Source organism: Radiomyces spectabilis, assembly GCF_025331425.1.
Source record: "Radiomyces spectabilis strain NRRL 2753 chromosome Unknown BYT42scaffold_7, whole genome shotgun sequence".
Taxonomy (NCBI): domain Eukaryota; kingdom Fungi; phylum Mucoromycota; class Mucoromycetes; order Mucorales; family Radiomycetaceae; genus Radiomyces; species Radiomyces spectabilis.
Window position 1 is genome coordinate 1,723,877 of NW_026251932.1, and position 22,838 is coordinate 1,746,714.

General features: G+C 44.0%; 8 protein-coding genes across 8 annotated transcripts; 3 read left to right on the top strand and 5 right to left on the bottom strand.

The window, feature by feature from the left end:
- Nucleotides 1-109: 109 nt before the first annotated feature.
- BYT42DRAFT_572442 (phosphatase inhibitor-domain-containing protein) lies at nt 110-981 on the bottom strand. The gene is made up of 3 exons (XM_051568609.1): nt 633-981; nt 315-551; nt 110-229 (listed from the first exon to the last, which is right to left on the bottom strand). The coding sequence occupies exons 1-3, from the start codon at nt 889-891 to the stop codon at nt 198-200; spliced, it is 528 nt and encodes a 175-aa protein (XP_051423337.1). The 5' UTR covers nt 892-981; the 3' UTR covers nt 110-197.
- A 2,841-nt stretch (nt 982-3,822) lies between these two features.
- BYT42DRAFT_614646 (uncharacterized protein) lies at nt 3,823-6,567 on the bottom strand (the record flags this gene model as incomplete). The annotated part of the gene is made up of 8 exons (XM_051571877.1): nt 3,823-4,259; nt 4,331-4,572; nt 4,646-5,594; nt 5,662-5,778; nt 5,855-6,002; nt 6,090-6,194; nt 6,282-6,375; nt 6,482-6,567. 8 exons carry the CDS (start codon nt 6,565-6,567, stop codon nt 3,823-3,825), a joined length of 2,178 nt encoding a protein of 725 aa, XP_051423338.1.
- Nucleotides 6,568-7,455: 888 nt separating this feature from the next.
- Nucleotides 7,456-9,551, bottom strand: BYT42DRAFT_605552 (quinon protein alcohol dehydrogenase-like superfamily). The gene is made up of 3 exons (XM_051571127.1): nt 9,426-9,551; nt 7,644-9,334; nt 7,456-7,583 (listed from the first exon to the last, which is right to left on the bottom strand). Exons 1-2 carry the CDS (start codon nt 9,492-9,494, stop codon nt 7,829-7,831), a joined length of 1,575 nt encoding a protein of 524 aa, XP_051423339.1. The 5' UTR covers nt 9,495-9,551; the 3' UTR covers nt 7,456-7,583; nt 7,644-7,828.
- Nucleotides 9,552-9,718: 167 nt separating this feature from the next.
- BYT42DRAFT_572449 (eukaryotic porin/Tom40) lies at nt 9,719-11,163 on the bottom strand. Its single transcript, XM_051568610.1, has 5 exons — nt 10,936-11,163; nt 10,702-10,853; nt 10,518-10,613; nt 9,909-10,424; nt 9,719-9,813 (listed from the first exon to the last, which is right to left on the bottom strand). The coding sequence occupies exons 1-5, from the start codon at nt 11,132-11,134 to the stop codon at nt 9,772-9,774; spliced, it is 1,005 nt and encodes a 334-aa protein (XP_051423340.1). The 5' UTR covers nt 11,135-11,163; the 3' UTR covers nt 9,719-9,771.
- A 514-nt stretch (nt 11,164-11,677) lies between these two features.
- BYT42DRAFT_572451 (uncharacterized protein) lies at nt 11,678-13,483 on the bottom strand. Its single transcript, XM_051568611.1, has 4 exons — nt 13,138-13,483; nt 12,963-13,077; nt 12,744-12,881; nt 11,678-12,670 (listed from the first exon to the last, which is right to left on the bottom strand). Exons 1-4 carry the CDS (start codon nt 13,407-13,409, stop codon nt 11,768-11,770), a joined length of 1,428 nt encoding a protein of 475 aa, XP_051423341.1. The 5' UTR covers nt 13,410-13,483; the 3' UTR covers nt 11,678-11,767.
- An 873-nt stretch (nt 13,484-14,356) lies between these two features.
- BYT42DRAFT_645541 (uncharacterized protein) lies at nt 14,357-15,609 on the top strand. The gene has a single exon (XM_051572655.1). The coding sequence runs from the start codon at nt 14,600-14,602 to the stop codon at nt 15,152-15,154; it is 555 nt and encodes a 184-aa protein (XP_051423342.1). The 5' UTR covers nt 14,357-14,599; the 3' UTR covers nt 15,155-15,609.
- Nucleotides 15,610-16,459: 850 nt separating this feature from the next.
- On the top strand, nt 16,460-17,991 carry BYT42DRAFT_645542 (uncharacterized protein; the record flags this gene model as incomplete). The annotated part of the gene is made up of 4 exons (XM_051572656.1): nt 16,460-16,610; nt 16,662-16,782; nt 17,618-17,706; nt 17,781-17,991. The coding sequence occupies 4 exons, from the start codon at nt 16,460-16,462 to the stop codon at nt 17,873-17,875; spliced, it is 456 nt and encodes a 151-aa protein (XP_051423343.1). The 3' UTR covers nt 17,876-17,991.
- Nucleotides 17,992-20,453: 2,462 nt separating this feature from the next.
- BYT42DRAFT_533843 (general substrate transporter) lies at nt 20,454-22,452 on the top strand. Its single transcript, XM_051565447.1, has 4 exons — nt 20,454-20,755; nt 20,833-21,005; nt 21,078-22,041; nt 22,117-22,452. The coding sequence occupies exons 1-4, from the start codon at nt 20,548-20,550 to the stop codon at nt 22,299-22,301; spliced, it is 1,530 nt and encodes a 509-aa protein (XP_051423344.1). The 5' UTR covers nt 20,454-20,547; the 3' UTR covers nt 22,302-22,452.
- Nucleotides 22,453-22,838: the final 386 nt, after the last annotated feature.

Sequence of the window (22,838 nt, forward strand, 5' to 3'; positions counted from 1 at the left end):
TATAACAGCTCCCTGAGAAATCAACCTCCTTTGCGCCTCCTTTTTTTTCATTTGCTTTGGGTCTTCCATTGAAAATCGACGTCATGGTTAGTTTGTACATTCGAATTTTGATCAGATTACGCATTGTAAATTCTGATTTCTACTTCATTTTATTCCCGATCAACCAATATGTACAGTTTTATTTAATGGGGTCTTGTCTAGTCCGCATGATTGGAAGGCTGCGGTCGAGCTACGAATAAAAAAAATTAAAAAAAAGAGAGCGGTTAAAAGCGAGAAAACAGGAGAGACATGTCTGTTTAATTAATAGAACCTACTTTTGTAGACGGGCTGGATTTCGTAAGCGTTGGGACTCACTTCTCTGGGATTTCGCTTATTACGCGCACGACGTTGCCGAGCACCATGACGATGGCCGCACTTGTGTTGATGGCTATGTTTATCGGTATTGTTGTCGCTTTCGTTGCCACTACTACTGCTACTGCTATCGCTGTCCGAGCTACTTTCGGAATCGGACGATTCTCCAACAACATGAGGTTTATGATAAATGCAGCAAACTAAACGAGAATAAAAAGAATATGCAAAAGCCGAATCAGAATGGTGTCAGTCCATATTGCAACCCGGGTTTTTAGACTCACTCTTTGATTTCTTCTTGTTCATATGTTCGTTATCTACTACGTCTTCATCCCAACGGATAGCTCTGGGTCGTCTTGCTGACATGTCGCCGGTCAATCGTAAAATGCCTACTTCTTCGTCGGACGGGGTTTGTTGACCTTCGCTCTCCGTTGCTGACGTCGGATCAATAGTCATTGTTCTCGAGCCATGCGTAGGTGTACTGACTTCATCTCGCATTCTCGTTGATTGGCCTACATATCGTGTGTCCTGAGAATGGGCCATGGCGGTTGGTTTGTAACGTACAGAAAACAAAAAATTTGAGCAATGCAATTTTCAATCGAAAATTTCTAATCCAACCGGGTCAGAAAGGCGTTCTGCACACGGGCGGAGATGGAAAATATCCGTATCGGCCATTTGGGGCTCACGGTTATTTTCGAGCAAGTTCAACCCTCGGGTTTTGATTGGACCGCCAATGCACTGGCAACCGCTGTCCATCAAAGGAAACTGTAGATGAAAGGTCTCGTTGAGGATGTCGGCCCCAGCGTTTGCTCACTATCTCGTGACCTATAATTCAACGATTGTTCCGGGCAGTGCGAATTTTGGCAGTGAGCGATGTCTTTGGCTCGCAGTAGCTTATCCCTTTTCTACGACCTTCGGCGTGCATTACATAATCTATCATTTAAACATGAGCTGGGGTAGAAAGTTTACACCCGTTGATTGTTTCTCTTTTCCGCAACCACAACTTGTTTTTTACGAGCATCTTCCCATTATGGCGATACATAAGCCGCCAGGACAGATCCCAACCTCGTTGTGCTGCCAAACATTCATTCGTACCGACATTGGAAATCGACGCAACAATCTCCCGCCGCTTCCCCTTCACTATGATCTGAGCAGATAAATCAACAAAATCAATCAGTCACCGCTCTCACAAAATAATTGGATCTTGTATATCATGGGTGAGGGGATGCATGATCAAGTCGCTCGTTAGTCGAAGCCGGTATTTCTTATGCACATAAGTTTTGGCCGGCTAAAATCTATTGTTTGAGCTAGATGCATTGACAATTACCTGCATCACTATGGCTACTGTTGCATTAAATTAACAGCTGATCATGCAATTAAAAGCAACAAAGGCGTACTTGAGATCAAAGTATCTTGCAGTATGAAGGTGATTTCAGCATTGGTCACCCTTAAATATGGAGACTGCTACAGAAACGGTATGTGATAGATCACAATACTGCAAAACGATTTTGGCTTTTTGCTTTTATAAATTTGATCCCACAGTCTCTTGCTTGGCATCTCTCATTTATGTGTTCTCCAGTGCAGCACTGCACAAGCAAAATAATTCATATGCGTAACCAATGAACCATCACCACCAACATGTGCCGTCATTCACGGACGAGCAATCGCAAACGACAAAGGAATGCTGTTATATGAGAACGCTTTCTAAGTAACGTCAGCTTGTCACAACCGAAGGCCGCTAAAATAAACAAGCAATACTTGACTTAGTGCTGTGAGAGTACCAATTTGGTCAACGAAACAGCAACTGTTCTTCATTTGTTGAAGATTGACCTTCACTTTCCTCACCGATCCATATCGCTACATACAGGCTTGGTACGTTACGAACTACCAAATTTTGACCCGTTTAATGATATAATGGAGAGTCCAACACGTATCAGACGGATAGCACAGAGTTAATACTCACACGCACTGTACACTGTGGAAGACCAGTCATCTTATAAATACGTACAGGGAAGATGTCAGACTCACGATGGTGGGAAAAAAGTCACTTGGACCCCACAGTCTTAAACTCCTTGGCTTTTGAGATGGTTTGGGCATCTAAATGAAAATGACCTTAATATAAAGGAAAGCGAAGTGTTTTTCATTTATTTTTCTTTTTATATGAAGTGGCGTGTAGTCGTCTACAGGACATTAAGCCCACTTTTTATTTTATTATCTATTCAACCCACAAAGAATTGAGAAAAAGAATAATAAAGGCAAAAAGCTTGCCTTTTTTTTTCATTTCCCTTTGTTGCGATTAAAAAGCAAACCAACCGGCGCCTTCCGCACAATGAGCAAGCTGATGGCTAGTCAGTTGCCCAGGCGGAAGAGCCGACGGGAACGAAAACAATCTTCTTCAAAGAGTGGCCAACTCCTATCATTAGAAGATGGTTTTACCGATTTTTTGCCATACCCCGAATGCTTTACAAAAATCAGGCATCCATCATCACCAGAAACCACCAGCCTAGCAGCCTCGGCTCCGGATTGGCTTATGAAGAGAAAAAAAATGAGGAGGAAAAAACGCCCTCTTTTTATATCTTTTGCGGACCTTCGATTTGTGACCCTGTTTTATGACCGCGAATGCACCTCATTGGCTCGATTCTCGCAACAAAACTGGCGAAATTCAGCGCCTCACACTTCTTTCGCGTAAAGCTTGCAAAGAGAGGCTGCGCCATGTCATTCATGTTGCCACAAACAACCAATGTGCACTATAGTCACTCTATAGCATGCAGTATAGACTATGGCTGACTCCTGATTGCGAAATGCTTCAGTCTTTACACATATTCTTTTATCTTTTGTATGGTAGGAGGTCATTTTCAGAACACCTCAAGAACATTTCGGGGCTACGCTACCCGGTTCTCACTTTATACATACCAATATCAGCAGTTAGACTATGCATGCAAACGCGGTAACGGCATGGTTGCTTCCCGGTGCGTGCTGCACTTTCTTTCGCATAAACTGATTTATCTGCAGGACTGGTGAACATCTCCACTTCAAATTGGCTGAACTCATAGGTCCGACGCATCAATTGGTAAACCGCTCCTGCGCTTAATGATACGGTTTGTTGGCTCGTAAAAGCGGGACTGGTCTTGCACCCATTCTGTTGAAGTTGCATCAGACGGAGCCATCTCGTTGCTCAGCTTGGCCAAAGCGATGAATTCTTGCATGTAGTTTCGTGTTATCATTTTCATGGGCATAAATGGCAGAAAATTTGATTGACCACGAAAGCTAAAACCTGAGCTGTCCTCGTCCGTCAACTGAGTGCCTCGATACATGGAAGAACATATTACCTTCTATAGTGCAGCTGCTGACGATTATTTTGACAGTCGCAATATATTTTTGTTGATAATTCTTTCAAAGCATGTTCCAAATAAAAATAAGTCAAGTTCAAATCTATATAGCAATGCAAAAGATATTTTCTTTAATATTATTTTTCTACGCGGGGGTGACTTGAAGTTCGGCCAAAACAGTGAGAATATACTTGGACAGTTTGGGTCGTTGAATGGCTAGAAGCATTAGTTCATTTTCGTAGGGTAAGTAATGGATATGATGCTGCTTGTGCCGGACGAGGTTCCGTAATAATAATGCAGCGGTCAACGGCACGCCCGAAACCTCGCTGTCATCTATTGGCATATGCAAAGCGTCGGGATAATGCGGCTTTTTACTATGAGCTGTTGCTTTCGGTGCGAAATGAATGCGTAAATGCGCCATGAGTGCCGCTCGGTTGGGTAATCGTCTCTTTTTACAGTTGATCCAGTGACATTCGTATTCCTCCGCCTCATTCGGACGCACATGACGAGACACGATATGTTGATGCAGATCCGCCTCGGATTCAAATGTTTCACCACAATCTCGCCACCTGCACCGGACCACTGAAAATAAACCCATCCATCATCATCAGTCGATGTTTTGACTTCATCACGTAAGCATAATCTACACGTACCTTCCGGCGGTTTGGTCGGTGCATTTTTCATGTTGTGTAATGTTACGTCTTGTAAAGCTACCGAGCCGTTGGCCATGTTGGCTTCCGTCGATGCAGGTTGGGGATGCGCAATTTTAAGTACGGTGTAAAATTCCTTGACTCCCAATGGTTTCTCGGCCCCGAATAAGTCGCGATAGAGACCGTAAATATCTTTGAGAACAAATGTATCGTCTGCACTGCCGCTCACGAATTTTTCCCTGAGCCTGTAATGTGTCCTCGCGTTAACCAACTTGATTGCCTTTTTCTACTCTCCATGTGTCTACAGCCGCCACTTACCATCCCAGACATCGATAAGGTTCGTCCAAGTGAGCATAGTTGGTCAAATCCGGAATCGTCGGCGCTTGCGGTTTGGACGGCACAGGCACATGGTTCGCCTGTACGGCAGGAATCCCATGAATGGTGCCGGTCAATGACCCTGAAGGAGGTAACAGTGTTGATTTATAGGACAGATATCCTGTTAACAAACCGATCAGATTGCCAGGGTATTCTTTCACCAGCTGTGCGGCAAAATTTCCACGCAGCCCCGAATACTGATAGAGGTATTCTAACGTGGCTGCGGCGAGTTCCTCATCATCCAACAGCAGAAATTGGGCCATACGACCGATGATGGCCGAGTTGGCGATCCCAAGCACACGTTCGTTGAATTCGGTCACCGCCACACGAGTGAGAGAGCGTATGGAGCCGAGGATCAGCGCGCGATCATTCGTAAACAGTAGATAGGTCATCACGGTTAAATAAGAGTCGTTTGGACTGGACACAGTGACTTGCGGGGCAATGTTTTCCAGAATATCCAAGCAGTGACGGGTTAATTCCACGTAAGGTGAAGAGGGCGGCAATGCGATTCCCAGCATCAGCAAATGTCGCAGTTTTTCGTGGTGTGCTAATCGGCGGATATTGATTTCGAGAAAGGAGAAGTTGCGTAAAATGTGGAAGACCTGTAATACGCGTTCGAGCATTTCTTGATCTTTTTTGCTGCTGAAAATGACGGGATCAATCTCTCCCGGTGACTTGGGATTGGCTACTGCTGGTTCTATATGTTTTTCGAAAAAGGGATCGGTGAACCCCAGCAAAAGATCCACCAACACCGGCATGAAATCGAGACTGAAATTTTCAGATGCATAAGAGAATTTCACGAGTGTGTTGAAAGCCCAATCGATCTCATTCGGTAAGCAGGATTTCAGTGCTAATAAAATCCGTGTACGGAATTCCTCATCCATGAAAACCGCTACAACGATCCGCTCAGCGGTTAGGTCAAACCCATCCTTTCCAAGCCTATGATAGTGATTTCTTACCTGGGACATACGGATTCATCATAGCGGGCATGGGAGGCTGAAAAATGGGTGGTTGAGGTGGCAACTGTTGTATCCTCATATTCGGTACGTTGGTGTTGTAGGAAGGTTGTATGAAAGCTTTAAATACGCAGGTCAATACTTGTTCGCGCTGATGGATTTAATTTATAGGGATTATTTTTCGCGCGTTACGCACCTGTGGCTGTCTGTCTGGCGGTGTCGCGTTGTTTGACGGCGATATTTAATGGAGAGGAGGATGCTACTTTGTTGTGTGTTTTTTGTTCCACAAGATCACTCGGTGGATTCCAGGGCCGTTTCCAGTAATGTTCCTCTTCCCAGCCCAGCTATTTCATGCAATGGGGGTTCTTCGTGTTATTGAGATGGAATCGTGGCCAGCATCAGAGTTTTTTGCTGCAGTGGGGGTCACTTACCAGTGATCGAGTATATATACTTTTCAGGACATAGGCACTATTTGTACATGTCGGAGGAAAGTTGAAGGGATCGCCGACTTGTTTCCAACCACGATTTTGCGTGACCTAATTACGGTTTGATCAAGGGGAAAAGAAAAACAATGATCGGTCATTCAAGGTGTGGAATTGGATGGGTGGATCAAAATACTGTACTTTATCGTAACCGCCTGCTTCAATGACTGTTTTATAGATTTTAAGCAAATCGAGCTTTTTGCCACCGAGCACAGGTTCCGTTTGAAGAAATGTTCTGCAATTTCAATAAAATAGTTGATATTAATCGCGCTGCTGGTTATGATTGGGAAGTGGAAATCCAACTGGCGTTTTGGTATAACAAAGAGAAGAGATGCGCTCACCCTTTTCTATCGTGGAACTCCTTTAGCTGTCGCATGAAATCTTCATACTCTGCCGTTCGTTCAATTGCTTCCACTGGCTGCGACATGATGCGCTCTCTCAACAAAAAAAAAAAAAAAAAAAGAGTCGTCGATCGCAAAAAGGGCGCGCACAAATACTTGGCTGAATGACACACGAACTTCCAATCAGACGGATGAGCGATCAGAACCCAAAATGGAGGCCGTGTTTCAAACACCGACAAAGACGTCATTGCCCTTACACGCATCGACCACAACTGACGGGGGAACCTTTTATTTTTCGCGTGCGCCTGCAGTGTTCATACTCATGTAGTTCATATCATTGTTTCGACGTTGGCGCAGTTCGTTTGTTGCATTTTTTTGTGTCATGTTCTTTTCTCTTTCTCTGCTCATCCTTCGAGCTCCCCTGACTCTTACCTTTTTACCCTCACGTCAAGTTTTCAATCTATGCCATCTGAACCAGTGCTTCCTGACAAAGAGTGTAAAGAAATAAGATGTTGCACTCAACCTTTTTACCCTCACGTCAAGTTTTCAGTCTATGCCATCTGAACCAGTGCTTCCTGACAAAGAGTGTAAAGAAATAAGATGTTGCACTCAACCTTTTTACCAAAGGAAAGGAAATTGCGGCTGGCCCTGTCGGCTGGATATTGAATGCGAGAAACACTGGTGTGAGACAGTTGGCTCACTATAGCAACCGAGTGCAGCCCTTGTTGATTCCCACTTTCTCCCTTCAAATGATTAAACTCGTCTCTTCCAATTTTCTTCACGTCCAGTAATGAAGAAGAGCGCCAGGAACGTCTCCAGCAAGAGGAATGGCTATTATTGGATCAAAATGAAAAGATATCTGCTCATTATTGACAAAAAAAATTGATAAGAACCATATCAATAGATCATCAACAGTTCCAATGGTGGTTCCAATTATATGTTTACATTGAAATTGTCGACCCTGACTAACTTTTCTCTCATTGAGGTCAACTTGGCATGATTCACTGTAGTGGAACCGGCCGATTTTTCCTCAGCAGTGCTGCAACTAGAAAATGATACAACGATTTTAAAAGGCATAACAACCTTTGGTCTATCACATGAACTAGCCAATAGTACACATAATTAATATGGGTACTGGTCTACTCTAGTGAGATAGGATTACCCGTGTCATTTGCATGTTATTTTTAAAAAGCCGATTGAGTGGACATTGGTTGGTGATGAAACATGCTGTATTTTTTTTCTATTAGATGGGATGTATAGTGTAGAGTGGTATACTATATGCTTGATTTGATAAAAGGAAGAGAGGGAGAGAGAGGGGGGGTGCGTAAGAGAGTGCAGGTGTAAAAATTACAGTGGGCCGAAATCCCAGACGCGAATGTCGCCGCCCTTGGATGCACTGACGATCTTGGTGTCACTCAGTGCGACCGCCGTCACGGGAGCTGCATGACTTTGGAGTGAATGCAAAGTGCACCCATTCTCCATATCCCAAATTTTAAGCATGCCATTTTCGGACCCGGAAATCAGTCGTAGCTTATCGTAAACCAGTGTGCGAACCCCGTGTTCATCGAATAACGTACGTAGACAAGACCCTGTCTGCAGAGACCAGATCTTCATGGTTTTATCGAGGGAACTGGAGATAATGACAGGTGTCGTGTGATCATCATCGGTATCAGAGGAAGGCTCATGGTAATTGAGGTCACTGTCATCGTGGGCTTTGGAAACGATTTGGGGTGTTTCCGCGGAACCTTGCTTCTGTGCTTCCGTGAAACGATGGGGAAATCCAGGCATACTCGGTTGCGCCATCTGAACGTCGGCCATATGGCCCCGGAATACAAAGGTACAAGTTCGGGTTTCAAGATCCCAAGCGCGGACGGTTTGATCACTGCTTGCCGATATCACGGTATGATGCTGATAAATTTGAACATGGTTTACAGGCCCTGTATGGCCCGCCAAGGTAAAGCATTCACCGGTTTGAAAATTCCAGATCTTGATCGTGGCGTCGGCGGAAGCACTGGCAAGGATTCGTGAATCAAAATGAAGATGCAAAACGCCGTCGGTATGTCCTTCGAGGACACGCATGCATTCGCCTGTACGATAATTCCAAATACGCAGTGTATGATCCATGGCTCCCGTGATAAGTTTGGTATGATCGAATTGCAGCGTCTGCACGGCTCGCGCATGGCCTTTGAGAGTCTGGAGAAGACCGCCCGTCTCAAGATTCCAAACCATCACCGTTTTATCCGCCCCACCCGAAATCAAAATGTTTTGTCGTTCACAAAATTGGATGCACATCACACTGTCGGCATGTTTGCTCGCCATCGTTCGTGTGGTGGATTTGTTTTTGCGCCAGTTGCGTTCAATGATCAGTCGTTCGCTGTACACATCCTTCCAAGGTCGTCGGTCGATCCGCTTGGATGAGTCCTCAGCCCCTGCGTCATGATCTTCCAATGGACGCTTCAGAGACGGTCGGGCTACCCGGTGTCGCTGTAACAATGGAAGCGCCCAACCACATTTGGTACATTTTTTGTCAATGTGTTGGAAACACATTCGCCGCCAAAGCAAATCATCGTCGGCATACAGTTTCCACCGACGGCAAACCGTTGTGGCAGTACACAAGGACTGTGCATCTAAATAGGAGAAAATCTTGCCACAGATCTCGGCCGGCAAGCGAGTGGTGAAATCGGATCTGAGATGGGAATGGATGGTATCGTAGAGAGCATGCAACTGCGATCTGTCGCACAGGGATAATAAACCGTCAAGAATCGCCCAGCGTTGAGCAGCCGAAGCATGACGAAAAAATGTCCACGTGGACAGCACTGCCAAGTGGTCATTCATGGGAAACAATGCAAGTGTCTATGCACGGCAGCCAGCAAAAAAGAAAAAAAGAAAAAAAGTTTAATGATACGTACGACTAGAGCCGATTGGTATGCTTTATGCATCTTACCTCTTTTTTAACGGATTCCATGGTATCTTGATAATGATGTAAATCAAAAGAGGGTAAATAAGTAGACATGAAGTGATTAAATAGGTAACAGAAAAGAAAAAGGATGACAAGAGAGGGAACAAAGAGGCCAAACAAAAAGACTGGATCACTCTTTAAAAGTTCAAATGGCGCAATTTGAGTCGGCATCACTGAGCATCTCCCATTGACAGCTGCGCACACAATTTCCTCGGCCTCTTATTGGTCAATGAGAAATTGCACCATCCGTGACAGCAAGGACGCTAATCGGGCAAGTCTGAACGAACGGAAATTTTGCGATTTATTACAAATTTTAGAAAGTTTTTCGAATCTAAGCAGATAACATAATACCAACACCAAACTTGCTTTGACCCTGCATAAAAATGGAAATTTCAAAGAAGCATTAGAAATGTCACCGAAATAAACATGGATAGGTCATGAGCCGCTGTCAAAAAAAATATTGCCTACCTTCATATGATCCAGATCACCGCTAATAAGGAAGGAGAAACCAGGTGCCATCTTTTCTTCTAATACGGCGGATACTCGTCCCGTTGTATCGATCTGACCGCGGAAAGTAGCTTGTCTGAAATCAAACTTGCCACCCACCGTAGCCACCGCTTCTCTTCGTCCACCCTGGCTCATAATGTTAAGTTCCACACCGAAATCGACCTTTTCATTGATACGCTGATAATAGCTGGCCTGCAGCGCACCCATGCCTTGCAATTGAGCTGTAGCGATAAAGTCCTTGCCGGTATATTTGCCGACCAGTGACATGGCGGTTTCTTCCATGTCGGGGGTAGGTCGCTGTAACACGATCTCGGAACCGACCGCAAACTGAGCGGTGATGGATTGGAGATAAGACGCCATATACAAACCAGTGAATTCTAAGGGATTGGGGTTCATAGCCTTGACATTGATAGAATAATCCGATCCAGTGTAATCTTGATCCACTTGCAACATGGAGTGGCCGGGCATATTTGTCAACTAAGTAACATAACAAACGACCCAATTTAATACTTTTGTTTCCATGCCATTCCGTGTCTTTCTATATCTTATCTCCCTTTCTTTTTTCTTTACCTGAGCAACAATCTTGGTGGCCGACTTGGGAGACCACATGTGTCTAATGACGGCATTAAGGTTGGTGTCATTATCCATGGTACCCTGCGCCATGGTCTGTGGCGGCAAAGGAAAAAAGAAAAAAATGTCGTTCCATGAGTAAGATCGTAATCGTGCAAAAGACTTTCTTGTTATTAGCGCTTACTCTTTCGGTCATGTAGCCGGACATAAAGTTATACATGGGAGGGGTGATTTGCGAACCAAGCGAGAATTGATGCTGCACATGGAAGTTGCCCGATAATTCCTTAATAATGTTGGCTTGCGCGCCGTCGAACAAGTAATTGGCGGTAAAGACATCTAATTGACAAATGAGATCAACATTGGTGCGACTGAATGGGGTGGTGCTCGTGAGTTATTGGTGAGAATCGAAGTTATTTACCCTTGGCCTCGCTGTGAAGACGTTCGAATTTGCCTGGGTTAGGCAAACCAAGGCGGTTCTTTTGGTAGCCGAACCAACCGGGCCAGTAAAGAGGGTTCCAGGGCGAGCCGGCAGGCTTCTGGTCCTTCAAAGGCAATGAAGCCGACAAGGGCGAGAACAAGCGAGGAGGAGTAGCAAGGGCTTCGGGAGGAGCTGCCATTTTCTACACGGGAACGAAGACTGTAAAAGGGCTTGTTGATTAAAAAAAATACACACTTGTAAAGCCCCCCCACTGCTATAGTGCGCAAATTTTCCATCTCCGCCCAACCGTCAGCTCGATAGGCGGGGAGGAAAAAAAAAACAGTGACCATTTTTTCAACACCTTTCAGTGGCCTCATTTTTTGGAACAGCGGTTCACCAACCCAAGGTGGCTTTGAAATTCTTTTTGACTCCTCATCATCATCAAGCGCCTCATCAAAGCGAATAGGAAAAAGAACATAACATGAATTTTGAAATAAATCTATTTTATGGGCAAAATTACTTGACTGCTATAACATATAAAGATGCATCCATTGTGCTTTTTTTCAAGTATGTGGCACGTCATTTTTACGCGAAACCACTTGAGGTGAAACCTACAACCTCATGATTAGATCCATATCCTGGTTATCTATTCTGATGGTCATCATTTTTTTTTGTTGATACACCCAGTTCCAATCCGAAGATCACCGTATCATTGCGGAGGATAAGTGATCCAAGATGATAATTTTTGTTGAACAGTCTATAGGTAAAAGTTTATTTTGTTTGGAATAAAATGGACATGGTCTACATACAGTGGAAGTGCATTATCGTGTTTTTAAAACTTGCAGTGGCCAGCATAGCGAGGCATAGGTACAACTTCACGCACATTTTCTAATCCGGTTAACCAAAGCATCAGCCGTTCGAACCCAATGCCGTAACCACCGTGAGGCGCACTGCCATATTTACGGAGATCAAGATACCATTGATAATCCTCCATGTTCATCTTGGCTTGTTTCATCTTGCCTTCCAAGATATCATAACGTTCCTCACGCATTGATCCTCCCACCAATTCGCCAATACCAGGTACTAACAGATCGAAACAGGACACTGTCTTTTCATCACTGTTTGCCCGCATGTAGAATGGTTTCAAGTCAACAGGATAATCGGTCACGAAAACAGGGGATTGGCAGTATTCAGAGGCTAGATAGCGCTCGTGCTCGGATTGTAAGCTGGAACCCCACGTGGTAGGGAAATTGAATCGTTTTTCTTTATCTTGAACACGTTGAAGAATGTCAATCGCTTCGCTGTAGGTCATACGCACAAAAGGTCGGTTCACGGTCTGTTGCAATCGGTCCAGCAGCGTGGGATCGGTCCACTTGTTGAAAAAGGCAACATCTTCTGCGCATTTATCCAAAACGTGACGAGTGGTATCTTGAACACTGGCTTCCGTGACGTCCAGCAATTGATCCAATTGATCGATAAATGTCATCTCAGCTTCCAACATCCAGAATTCCGCCAAATGACGTGAAGTCAAGGATTCTTCGGCTCGGAAAACGGGTCCAAATGTATACACTCGTGAAAGCGCCGAAGCCATGATTTCAGCGTGCAATTGGCCGGATACCGTCAAATAGACGGGTTTCTTGAAAAAGTCTTTTGGTAGTACTTGGAACACTTCGCCTCCACCCTCACAATCGTGCGATGTAAAAATCGGTGTATTCACTTGCACAAACTCTTGTTCCTAAAGCCCAAGATGATTCCCATCAGTACATAGAATTTTCTCAGACACTCTATTGGTCAGGGAGATACTTTACCGCAAAGAACTTGTGTATACCTTCGCCTGCGGCATTGCGCATACGAAGCACAGCGCTTCCTGTATTGCCACGGGCTCGGAGATGACCAATGGTTCGAAGAAATTCCAGGGTATGTCTCTTCTTTTGCAAAGGATAAGACTGTTTTAAAAAACCTCAAGTCAGTCCATATCTATTATGTGAAAAAAAACACGCCCATGGAGAAACAGCCACACGACTTACACCATCGCATTCGCCCAGCACCTTGCATGCCGTCACTTGCAACTCTTTGCTTTGTTCCTTGCCGGGGCTGTTGGCCAATGTGCCTTTGAGCTCGATACAAGCGCCGGTAGAAAGCCTATGGCATGCGCTCATGAGCTTATTTTTTTTTCTGATACCTTGCGAGTATAAAACTTACTTGTTGGCATCCGCCTCGGACAGAATGGCTTGAATTCCTTTTAAATTGCTGCCGTCATTGATATTGGCAAAGGAGACTTGTTTTTGTTTACGAACGGATCGCACCCAGCCTCGCACAACGACGTCGGTTCCCGTAGTCGAATCGCCAGAAAGGAGAGATTGAATCGTTCGAGTGGGAAATAAGGGTTTTCGAGTACTAGACGAGTAGCATGCCGTCTGGAAGGCGGTCCGAGGAGAAGGAATTGACCGTCTGCAGAATGCTAAACGGAACATGACAAGAATTACAACGACGGGTCGGTATCAATAAGGAAAGCACTTCGACGCAGGGTTCAGAACAGATTGTCAAAATTTCGAAAAATTCCCAATTTTTTGGAACTCCCAAAAACAGAAACATTGTCAGGGCTCAGACGGAAAAACACAGCGACATGAACGGCATGCCTTCTAAAGATTTATGCAGATTCTATTGATCAAAATAAACATAAACTTATTCGCAAATATTTGATTCGAGGCGTGGCGACGCTGGTTTACTAATTCCTACTGTCGTTCCTTTGTATGAATGGATATGCTCAACAAGGAGAAATGGATTATGGACGACGAATAGAATAAGATAGTTTTGACAGATCATTTAGCGCAATATGGACCTGAACAGGAAATTATGTTGTTTTGTCCATATTTCGTTATATATAACGAACCTCGCTGATACTCCCACTGGAATAGGCTGTTCAGTCATTTTCCACCTAAAATGATTATAGGACGAGCAACAGAAACTGCCCGAGTTCCACCTATTCAGGGCTAAATTGGCCTGTTCATCCTTTTACTACATTTGGTGAATAACCACCATGACTTTGGCTAATAATCACTGTAGCTTTGGTTAATGAACCGTAACGTAAAAATGAACTAAAGGCACCAAGCGGCGTCCCGCAAAAAAAAAAAAAAAAAAAAAAAAAAAACCATCCTTCAATGGACCTAATCATAGCAAAAAGGGCATCCAAGAACATCTGACTGGCTTCACAACGCGATGCAATATCTCACATGGACATAAAGTACGTGAAAAGCAATAGGTGCAGCTTGACTAAAGCGCCGCAACATGCTAGCTTAAACGGCAAACATTATTAATACTTTCGTTTCAGTCGAGTGAAATTGCCCGGAGACTTGCCGTAGGACTCTATGATGCTGCATCTGTGGGGGGCGACTAATATTCACCGTGGTTGAAAGTTAGCCACTCTTGACGGTTACGGCTTTTTTGAGCTTGAAGCTAAAATGATTGGGGGAAAATTTCTCGCTTGAGATCAGCTACGCAGGCATGGGCGCTGGAATACGCAGAACATGGAAGCCTGTTACCTGACGTCCCTTCCACGAGAATCGGTTAGAATTATCATGGTTTCTCTGGGGCGAAAGGCCAGTATTGGTTTCCTCGTGCGACGGTCACTCCGTCAGAAAACCTCCAAAAGAAGGTGTTTCCGATGGTGGATCGCGTACTGGCTGATGTGCAGATCGGAGCAGTTTGTGAAAATTCTCTTTGTGCTCAGGCATTCTTGCAGCTGCTGAAGATCATGCGTATGATGCTCTTGCAAGATGCGGTCATGTTTCCCATTGACCAATGCAATATTGCTTTTTTCAGCCACGAACTGTTCCAAGATCCCGAGTTATTGGCGGTTTTACATTTCCTCGCCAAGATATCGATGGTCAGGCCTTCAAAACGCCAAGGCAATTCCAGCGATCTGACGAAAAAACGGAACATTACCTCGAGACGGTCTCCGGTTGCTAACTCTCGGATTATGCTCCAGAATTTGGCTGCCATTCACTATATACGCAGAACGGAGCCGAAAATCGCCAGCCTAAGATCGCCGCAAGTCATTGTGGAAAGTGATGACCCAGCCTCGCCGGAGCTTTGGGGGCCTTTCTCCTTGATAACCGAGTCGGTAGGGTCATTCGGCACTCAAAAGCCGTTGGAATGGTTCATGCGAACCGATTTGGAGCCCCGGATATCCGCATTGACCCTGCTGAATGCGTTGTGAAAGCAGCTAAATGCTGGATCAATGGCCAGATTTGGAGAAGTGCTTTCCGCCGTTGCGAAGATGTGACCCATAATTTCTTTGTTTTTTCTCGCTTGACGTGGCTACCAACAGGAGATTCGGACAGCCGATGGATGTTGCAGCAATCATCTATTTTAGATCCATTTGTATTTCTTTCGCCATGCCTTCGAAGGTGTCCCGACGCTGCTGGCAGCCGTCCTGATCGTGAGGACCAACGAGGGCCCTTTTGACCATACAAGACTTCGTCTGCTCCCAGCAAGTTCAAGATCATCGATGTACGGGACATTGTCACACCCGCTGATCGGGTATCAAAAGGCGACCGAAGGGATTATATTTTCTGGTCAAAAAGTGCATGTGTGGAACCTTGCCGCTTAGACCCAGAACTCAAATTTATATACGCACAAACAAATTTTCATACAGTCAAAGATACTTCCTACCTTTTCCCTTCACAATTTTTCATACCATGTCTGACAATAATACCGTTCAAAACATTATTTGAAAATGACATGCTTGCTCCTGCGTTTAAGCAGCCAAATGACTGATCACTCGGTTGACAGTAAAAGCCGAATTTAAAAGGCTAAGAGATGTGCTTGCAGCAGTTCAGGCCGAAAATAGCACTGAGGAATACAGTGCTTAGATTGGAGACCAGGCTCACGAGATGGTGGAACTTTCTGCTCAGGTCTCAGTGCCAGTACACACCGAGGGTCAGCCTTTGGCTGCGAATGCAAGGACTGCTCATGACTTTTCGTCTTTTTCTCGCACCGTGCAGCAGCCGCTAATCACACTGAAGAATGCGGAAACTGTGCCTGCCAAACATTTCTCCTGGAAATTGCATGAAGATCTATTGAAGCAAGCCCTCGGTCCCCAAATGAAGTCAACTATTTCGCGTCTGCAAAAATTAATGTTCGGTCTTTGGCAAACCATGCTTGCCTCCGTGTGCAAGCTGATTATAAGGCAGCAAAACGAGAACCCCTTCGGTTATGGAAGGATGTAGACAACAGCTTCCAGCTGAAGGCTTTCACTGATTTGGAGATAGTGGCCTGTCATGACCTTCCACTGTCGATGTGCGTCAGGCATTGGGGTGCCCGTTTGCTTTTGCGAACTTACTGGCATAAATTGATGAGCAGTAATGCAGGTTAGCAAATATATACAAGGATGCACGACACGCAAATCTGACAGTTTAGTTTCCTAAGGAGATGCGCCGTTACCATCCCTAGGAGCGATTGAATCAGACCTGTTAATGATAACGAAGAAGAGTAAGTTGCATTACGATAGAATACTTTGTATATGGAATTAACACTCGAAGTCCATAAAACCACTGAAGCAACTTACGATGATTTAGCTGAATCTGCTTCTTTGCATATGCTTCCTGACCTTCCTGTGGCAGATGATGAAAGTGAGGAAACCAACCCATTAAAGCGGCAGAGGAGAACTGCAGGTAAGTGAGCAACAACTTTGTAAATACTTGATATTTAATCTTTGACTGTAGTTGACGAGGCTCTCCTCGGTCAAAGGGGTCCACATACTCGTGCAGAGCGTGATACTCGTGGTCGTGGTCGTGGTCATCAGTGGCGGTCGTTGTCGTCATGGCAATATGCGTGTCGGGAAAGGTAACGTTTTCGTCATATAAGATAAGCCAGGTTCTGCGTGATTGAAATTCTTTTATACTTTTTATGACGGAACATTCAAAAAAAAAAACAGAAAAACATGTATATGCAATTTAGTAATGAAACAAATAAAAAGCTTGATAAAAACAATCTGTTGAGATTTTGCTAAGCAAGAGTCAAATGAGAGTGGACCTTTCAATGAGTGGAACTTCAAGTGTGCCGAATTCGGCACACTTTTCAAATCAAAAAACAAGTCCAATAAACATGCGATAAAACCTAATGTAATGCGTACCGTCTAAAAGATAGAAGAACCCTCAAGGCTTTTACTGGAGAGGTTTTAGAACCAGGTGCCTTTCTCGTTTTTTTGTACAATTCTTTCCTGTCAACCATGCCTTGCATTTCCATGTGTCTCCGTGCATATCAACAACCAACAATAACCAGCAATTGTGAGGTATATCGTAAAACTCTAGATGTAGCGTATTTTGAAGTAGAACTCGATGGAAAAAAAATGGATAGAGACAAATAAAAACTGTGCCGAATACTCCACCCATTAAAGTATAACGAAAGTTTAGAAAAAATGGCTTCTTCTCAGCTCAAACTTTCACTAAACTTCTTTCACAGTTTACTATGGTGATTATTGCGCTTTACGATAAAGACAAAATCACTAGTTCGGCACAATATTACTGGAAATGCAAGCGATATGCAACTGATGATAGGAGGTTTATTGTTGCAAATCAATTAGGATTTTAAAGATTTGGGACTGCCCCTTCAGTCAGGTTGTAAGTTTGTAATAAACATCAGCACGAAATCATTCAAGTACTAGGAGCGGTTTCATTAGCAGTGTCGATGAGAATAATATCAACTCAAGCGAAGCTGCGGCAGCGTTACGCGAAATCTGTTCGGCGTTTGCTTCAGCAGTAGCTGAAGGTACACAAGCAGCTGATCAAATCTCCTTCTGACATTGGAAACATGGTGCAACTTCAATCCGTGGTGAATTTTAGCGGATTTTTCTTACGATAAATTGGGTGGTCGATGCGGAAGATCCTGGTGTAAAGGTCATGTTGCCTGGTGTGTTTACGTTCATCTGTTGTACTGATACCTGGAAAGATGGTGCAAAAATTTTTGCCATGAGTTGACGCATTGAAACGAAATTCCAATTACTGTAAAATCTCTTTGCTTTCTCTGTTTTGCCAAGTTGTCATGCGTGAAAACAAAAGTCTGAAAAGGGGTAGTAACGTTATTAGCCGAACTAGTAACACATATAGCTTTGGCGACGATGTGTTTGGTATTTTTGGCCATCGAACACTAACAGCTCGGTTTTTACGATATTTCGAACAACGAACGATGCCTCGCGGGTGGTACAATCCACCTTTCGCGTTGATCTCAGATACTCATTGCTAACATTTTCCGGGATAGATCATGATATACTAACCAAATCAGTATTGTATAATTTTTTTACTTGCTTTGATCGTGCGTCTGTGGGCGTATTTTCTCTTTTTTTTTTTTGTTATACTGTCTTGCATTGATTGTTTCAAGCCAAACCAAGCCAGTCGAGGCACTTTTTAGTGCATTCACAGCACATTTCCAACAATAAAAAAAACTTAAGAACGCATGCTCTACGGTATGATTGCTGCGAAAGCGCTCGGGGGAACATGAGATAATTTCCTGAATGGCTTTGTCAAAAAGCCGGTGATGTGCATATGTTGATCACGTTACAAATATCAATGACACTCCCGCGGATATAACAAATTGGGCATGTTATTTTATTCCGTAAACTACAGCAAGGGTGGTTCCATCATGTGAATATCCTGAAAAAAAAAATTCAGAATCACGATACGGGAAGAAATAGAAATAAAGAAAATCGGAGTTTCATTTCAAGGGTGAATGCCTCCCACGGCAAGTCAGCAAGGGTCGAGTGCTCGTCTTGGCAAATACCATTCCTGCTGAAAGGTCGTTTACAACTCCGTTACAAACATTCAACAAGCGAATGTAACTGTTGCCTTTTGGTCGTTTTTTAGTATTTTTTAATGGTATAAATGGATCTGATGTTTTCCTATCGTTGAATCATATTTGCCACTCCAATGAATGATCATCAGGGTTCACATCGTGGTTCATAATTTGGTGTTGGCATTACTTCGAATTAGTATAACTTAGTAACTGATATGGATGGAGTGGACAATTTGTGTAGTGAATAACTTTTTTTTTCCTATGGGAAAATCTATCATCTTGATAGTTGTAGATAAGCTCAAAGAAGGGTTTGTGGAGTCTCCGCGAGCATTTGATATTTTTTGAAACCGTTGATCTTGGAGACAGCCGTTCCTCGGCATGACGACAGTTAACATAAAAAAAAAAAAAAAAAAAAGTCTGCCGACACCCTGATTGTCTTACCAAAGCAGTGTTACAGTAACCATATCGCTGAATCCATCTCAAGAGTTTTCTTTTCATTAACTGGATATAATCACTAATGGATTACATCGTTTCCATTTCATAAAGACTTATGTTACTTGCTTGTCCTGGTGTGTTAAGTAGAGTCATCGCCCTTTGATACAATGTTTCTTGCTTAGAGGCGTGGGAAATAGTAGTTAATATCCGTTCTTTTCTGAAACCACACCCTGTAGACGGTGTTTCGATGAAAAGTTCAAAAGGGTGGAGTGATTTGCTGAGCGGCGTTTCCATGTTGGACGGAGTTTGATTGAGGATTTTTGATCCTGAAAAGGGAATTAAAACGTGTGTATTGCCACTGGGTCCAAGCGGTAAGAATGGAAGAAGACCAAATAAATGTAACGTTACGCCAATATATTATGATTCCTCTGCTTCCGCGGATTACCCTTTTCGTGGTATGCAGCAGGTTTGATTCGTCAATGGTTGACCCGATTGAAAAAAGTGAGTCGAGGTTTCCTGATCTTTTGATTTTATTCCCAGGCGACCCTGACTTTTTTTTCTTTTTCAAGCCTTGAATTTCCTCATGAATGACCCTGATTCAGCTTCTTCCCAAGAAGTCTGAAAATGATTCAAATGGATCATGAAATTTAAAGGCAATCATTTTCATTACACCTGTCTTACCCATATTATATCGGGTAAACTATATCACTTTTTTTTTGTGTCCTTTGCATTCTGCGAGCTAGCTCCTCACCGCAAGTTTTTCGAAAAAGGGAAATCAGAAATCCTTAAACAACAAAATTCTTCGCGTCTTCAGCGCACTAGGCGTGAGTCCCATTTGTAAGCTGGAATCCCTCAAAGATTATCTGAGGCCCAAAATGAAATGAGTGAGATGCGATATCAGTCAGACAAGTAAAACCTGCAGAGTCTCGAAAAAGTGAGGAGACTGGGAAATGGATCACCGATCGACAAATGAGGTTCGAAATGATGGAAAAAAAAAGGCAGGGGAGAAGGATGACCCTCAAGAAATTTCATAGGATTAGTTTTTCCAACAGGCAGGCACCACCTCCACGATCAAACTCCGCCGTTCTCAACCGGAGAAGGAAGAGGTTGGAAGACGTGGGGTAAAACCGCGGGAAAAGGAGGGCTTCATCGTTCATTGGTAGATCACAAGTAGGGTGAGTTGTGCTTGTGTTACACAGGAAAAACTTCCTCTTTATCCCATGCCTCAAAGTCGATCCAGCAACGATATATAAAGTGAACCGTCCCGGTTTGCCCAAGGCAGCACAAATCTCAACTTGGGGTCTTTTTCCCTTTCCCTGACTTCTGCTTTTTTTTTTACCCTATTTTCTACTTTCTCCTCGTTCACACATTTCTAATAAGCTGAACATGGGAAACTGGCGGGTGTATGTCGTCTGTCTTTATGCCGCCATTGGTGGTTTCTGTTTCGGTTATGACACCGGTGTTGTCAGTGGTGTCTTGACCATGAAGCCTTTTGCCCAGACAATGAGAGGTAAAGAGGAATTGAACGCTCTCGAAAAGGGTACTATCACCGGTCTGTTGCTGGCAGGTTGTTTTGTTGGCTCTCTTTTAGCTGGTAAGTGACCTGGAAAAGGTTGAAAGATGTGACGATTATTTGCACAAAGACTCACCTTGATATCCCTTACTTTGTAGCGCCTTCTGCTGAAATGCTCAGCCGTAAGCGGACCATTTTATTGGGCTGTTTGGTGTTCATCCTTGGTGCTGCTCTCCAATGTGGCGCCAACGGTTATGCCATGATGGTGACGGGTCGTGCCGTGGCCGGTTTGGGTATCGGTGCGCTCTCCATGATTGTGCCTCTATATCAGGTAATAAAGAACAGAAAAAGGAAAAATCAAACCCGTATTAAATTGTTTTTTTTTTCTTGCGTAACCTTGTAGTCTGAACTTGCTCCCAAGAATATCCGTGGTCGTTTGATTTCACTTCAGCAACTGATGATTACGGCTGGTCTCATGGTCGCTTTCTGGGTGGGCGCTGGTACTGAACGTATTGCCAGTGATTTATCGTGGCGTCTGCCTCTCGGTATCCAAATCATTCCTGCCGTTATTCTTTGCTTGGGTGTACTCTTCTTGCCCTTCTCTCCCCGTTGGCTCGTCAGCAAAGGCCGTCACGAAGAAGCTCTGGACGTCCTGGCCAAATTGCACGCCCATGGTAACAAGGAAGACGCTTATGTCGTGTCCGAATACAATGATATCTGTCAGCAAGTCGAATTGGAACGCTCGGTGGCCGTGACCAGTTACTTGGACTTATTCAAGGGTACCGTTCGTCGTCGTCTTGTCCTCGGTATTCTCGTCCAAGTCTTCCAGCAATTCACCGGTATCAACTCCATTATGTACTATGCACCGACCATTTTCAAACAAGCCGGTATTCCCGAGAACTCAGCTACGTTGATCGCTTCTGGTGTGCAAGGTGTCCTGAATATGTTGGCTACCATTCCTGCTGTTCTTTACCTCGATCGCTTGGGTCGTCGTTTGACTATGATCACCGGTGCTCTCTGGATGGCCGTCGCCATGTTGCTCTGTGGTATCGTCATGGCTGCTACTGGTCATGTCTCCTACAACTCTGACAGCGGTGCCAACGAAATCGATATGAGCGGTAACAAGTCGGCCTCCTACTTTTCGATTGTCATGATCTACTTCTTCGTCGCTGGTTTCGCCTATTCTTGGGGTCCCGTCGGTTGGGTCTACCCGGCTGAAATCTATCCTCTTAATATCCGTGCCAAGGGTACTTCCATCACTACCGCAGCCAACTGGCTTATGAACTTTGTCATTTCCGAAATTGTGCCTATTATGCTGTCCACTATTACCTGGGGTACCTACATCTTCTTTGGCTGCTGTTGTTTCGGTAAGCATCGAAACAAATTGAAAGAGAAATCAATCCCTTCAACATCCAGACTAACGTACTGTTTTTTTGTTATAGTGATGGCTGCTTGTGTGTTCCTGTTCTTCCCCGAAACCAAGGGCAAATCCTTGGAAGAAATGGATGCCGTGTTCGGCGGTAGTGTTCTTGCTTTCAGAGACATCAAGAAGCACGCCAACTCCACCATGCCTACTTTGGATGCCAGCGTCGAGAAGCAATCTTTCGGCGACGAAGAAAAGCACTAATCCATCTATCTTGTAACCATAACTGTACTGCATACTATTGTCTTATTCTCTCCACATTTTTTTTTCCATGATTACTTTCATCCTCTGACACTTGTAACTTTGTTTAATCCATTTACTATTATTCTTATTATTAAACACTTTTTTGAATCAACTTGCAGGCGCAGCGTATCACAAGTATCGTTCCAGTTGTTTGTTGTTGATGCATGTTTTTTTATGTCCCGCATGGCCATCTTCACACTTCATCCAAGGGAAGGCATTTATTTAAGCATACTAAGGCATGCTTTTGGAGTTCGCTTTGCATCATTTAGTCCAACCAAACGAGGAACATCCTTGGTGGCACTTGTGATAATACTGTAGCAGAAAGCGTTCGGGTCTCTAACGGTACCCAATTGATAACTGACAAAACTACAGTGTACCAGGCATACTTTACCTACGGTAAAAGGTTATATTCCAAATAATAATGCAAGACGCAGGCTGCAAAGGAGTGTTTATTCCTATCTCAACGATGCTTATTTTTCAGGTCAAGTACTTATGGGT

Bases quoted from the DNA above. Each gene is read 5' to 3' on its own strand.
- BYT42DRAFT_572442 (XM_051568609.1), bottom strand. From the start codon at position 891: ATGGCCCATTCTCAGGACACACGATATGTAGGCCAATCAACGAGAATG. The intron at 552-632 runs GTGAGTCTAAAA...ATTCTCGTTTAG, and splicing joins GAACAAGAAGAAATCAAAGA to TTTGCTGCATTTATCATAAA. The intron at 230-314 runs GTAGGTTCTATT...TTTTATTCGTAG, and splicing joins AATCCAGCCCGTCTACAAAA to CTCGACCGCAGCCTTCCAAT.
- BYT42DRAFT_533843 (XM_051565447.1), top strand. From the start codon at position 20,548: ATGGGAAACTGGCGGGTGTATGTCGTCTGTCTTTATGCCGCCATTGGT. The intron at 21,006-21,077 runs GTAATAAAGAAC...GTAACCTTGTAG, and splicing joins TGATTGTGCCTCTATATCAG to TCTGAACTTGCTCCCAAGAA. The intron at 22,042-22,116 runs GTAAGCATCGAA...TTTTTGTTATAG, and splicing joins CTTTGGCTGCTGTTGTTTCG to TGATGGCTGCTTGTGTGTTC.
- BYT42DRAFT_572449 (XM_051568610.1), bottom strand. From the start codon at position 11,134: ATGGCAGCTCCTCCCGAAGCCCTTGCTACTCCTCCTCGCTTGTTCTCG. The intron at 10,614-10,701 runs GTAAGCGCTAAT...TTGCCGCCACAG, and splicing joins CCGGCTACATGACCGAAAGA to ACCATGGCGCAGGGTACCAT. The intron at 9,814-9,908 runs GTAGGCAATATT...ATTTTTATGCAG, and splicing joins GTGATCTGGATCATATGAAG to GGTCAAAGCAAGTTTGGTGT.
- BYT42DRAFT_645541 (XM_051572655.1), top strand. From the start codon at position 14,600: ATGGTGGATCGCGTACTGGCTGATGTGCAGATCGGAGCAGTTTGTGAA.
- BYT42DRAFT_605552 (XM_051571127.1), bottom strand. From the start codon at position 9,494: ATGTCTACTTATTTACCCTCTTTTGATTTACATCATTATCAAGATACC. The intron at 9,335-9,425 runs GTAAGATGCATA...TGCCGTGCATAG, and splicing joins TGGAATCCGTTAAAAAAGAG to ACACTTGCATTGTTTCCCAT.
- BYT42DRAFT_572451 (XM_051568611.1), bottom strand. From the start codon at position 13,409: ATGTTCCGTTTAGCATTCTGCAGACGGTCAATTCCTTCTCCTCGGACC. The intron at 13,078-13,137 runs GTAAGTTTTATA...CGCATGCCATAG, and splicing joins TCCGAGGCGGATGCCAACAA to GCTTTCTACCGGCGCTTGTA. The intron at 12,882-12,962 runs GTAAGTCGTGTG...TTTTTAAAACAG, and splicing joins TGCTGGGCGAATGCGATGGT to TCTTATCCTTTGCAAAAGAA.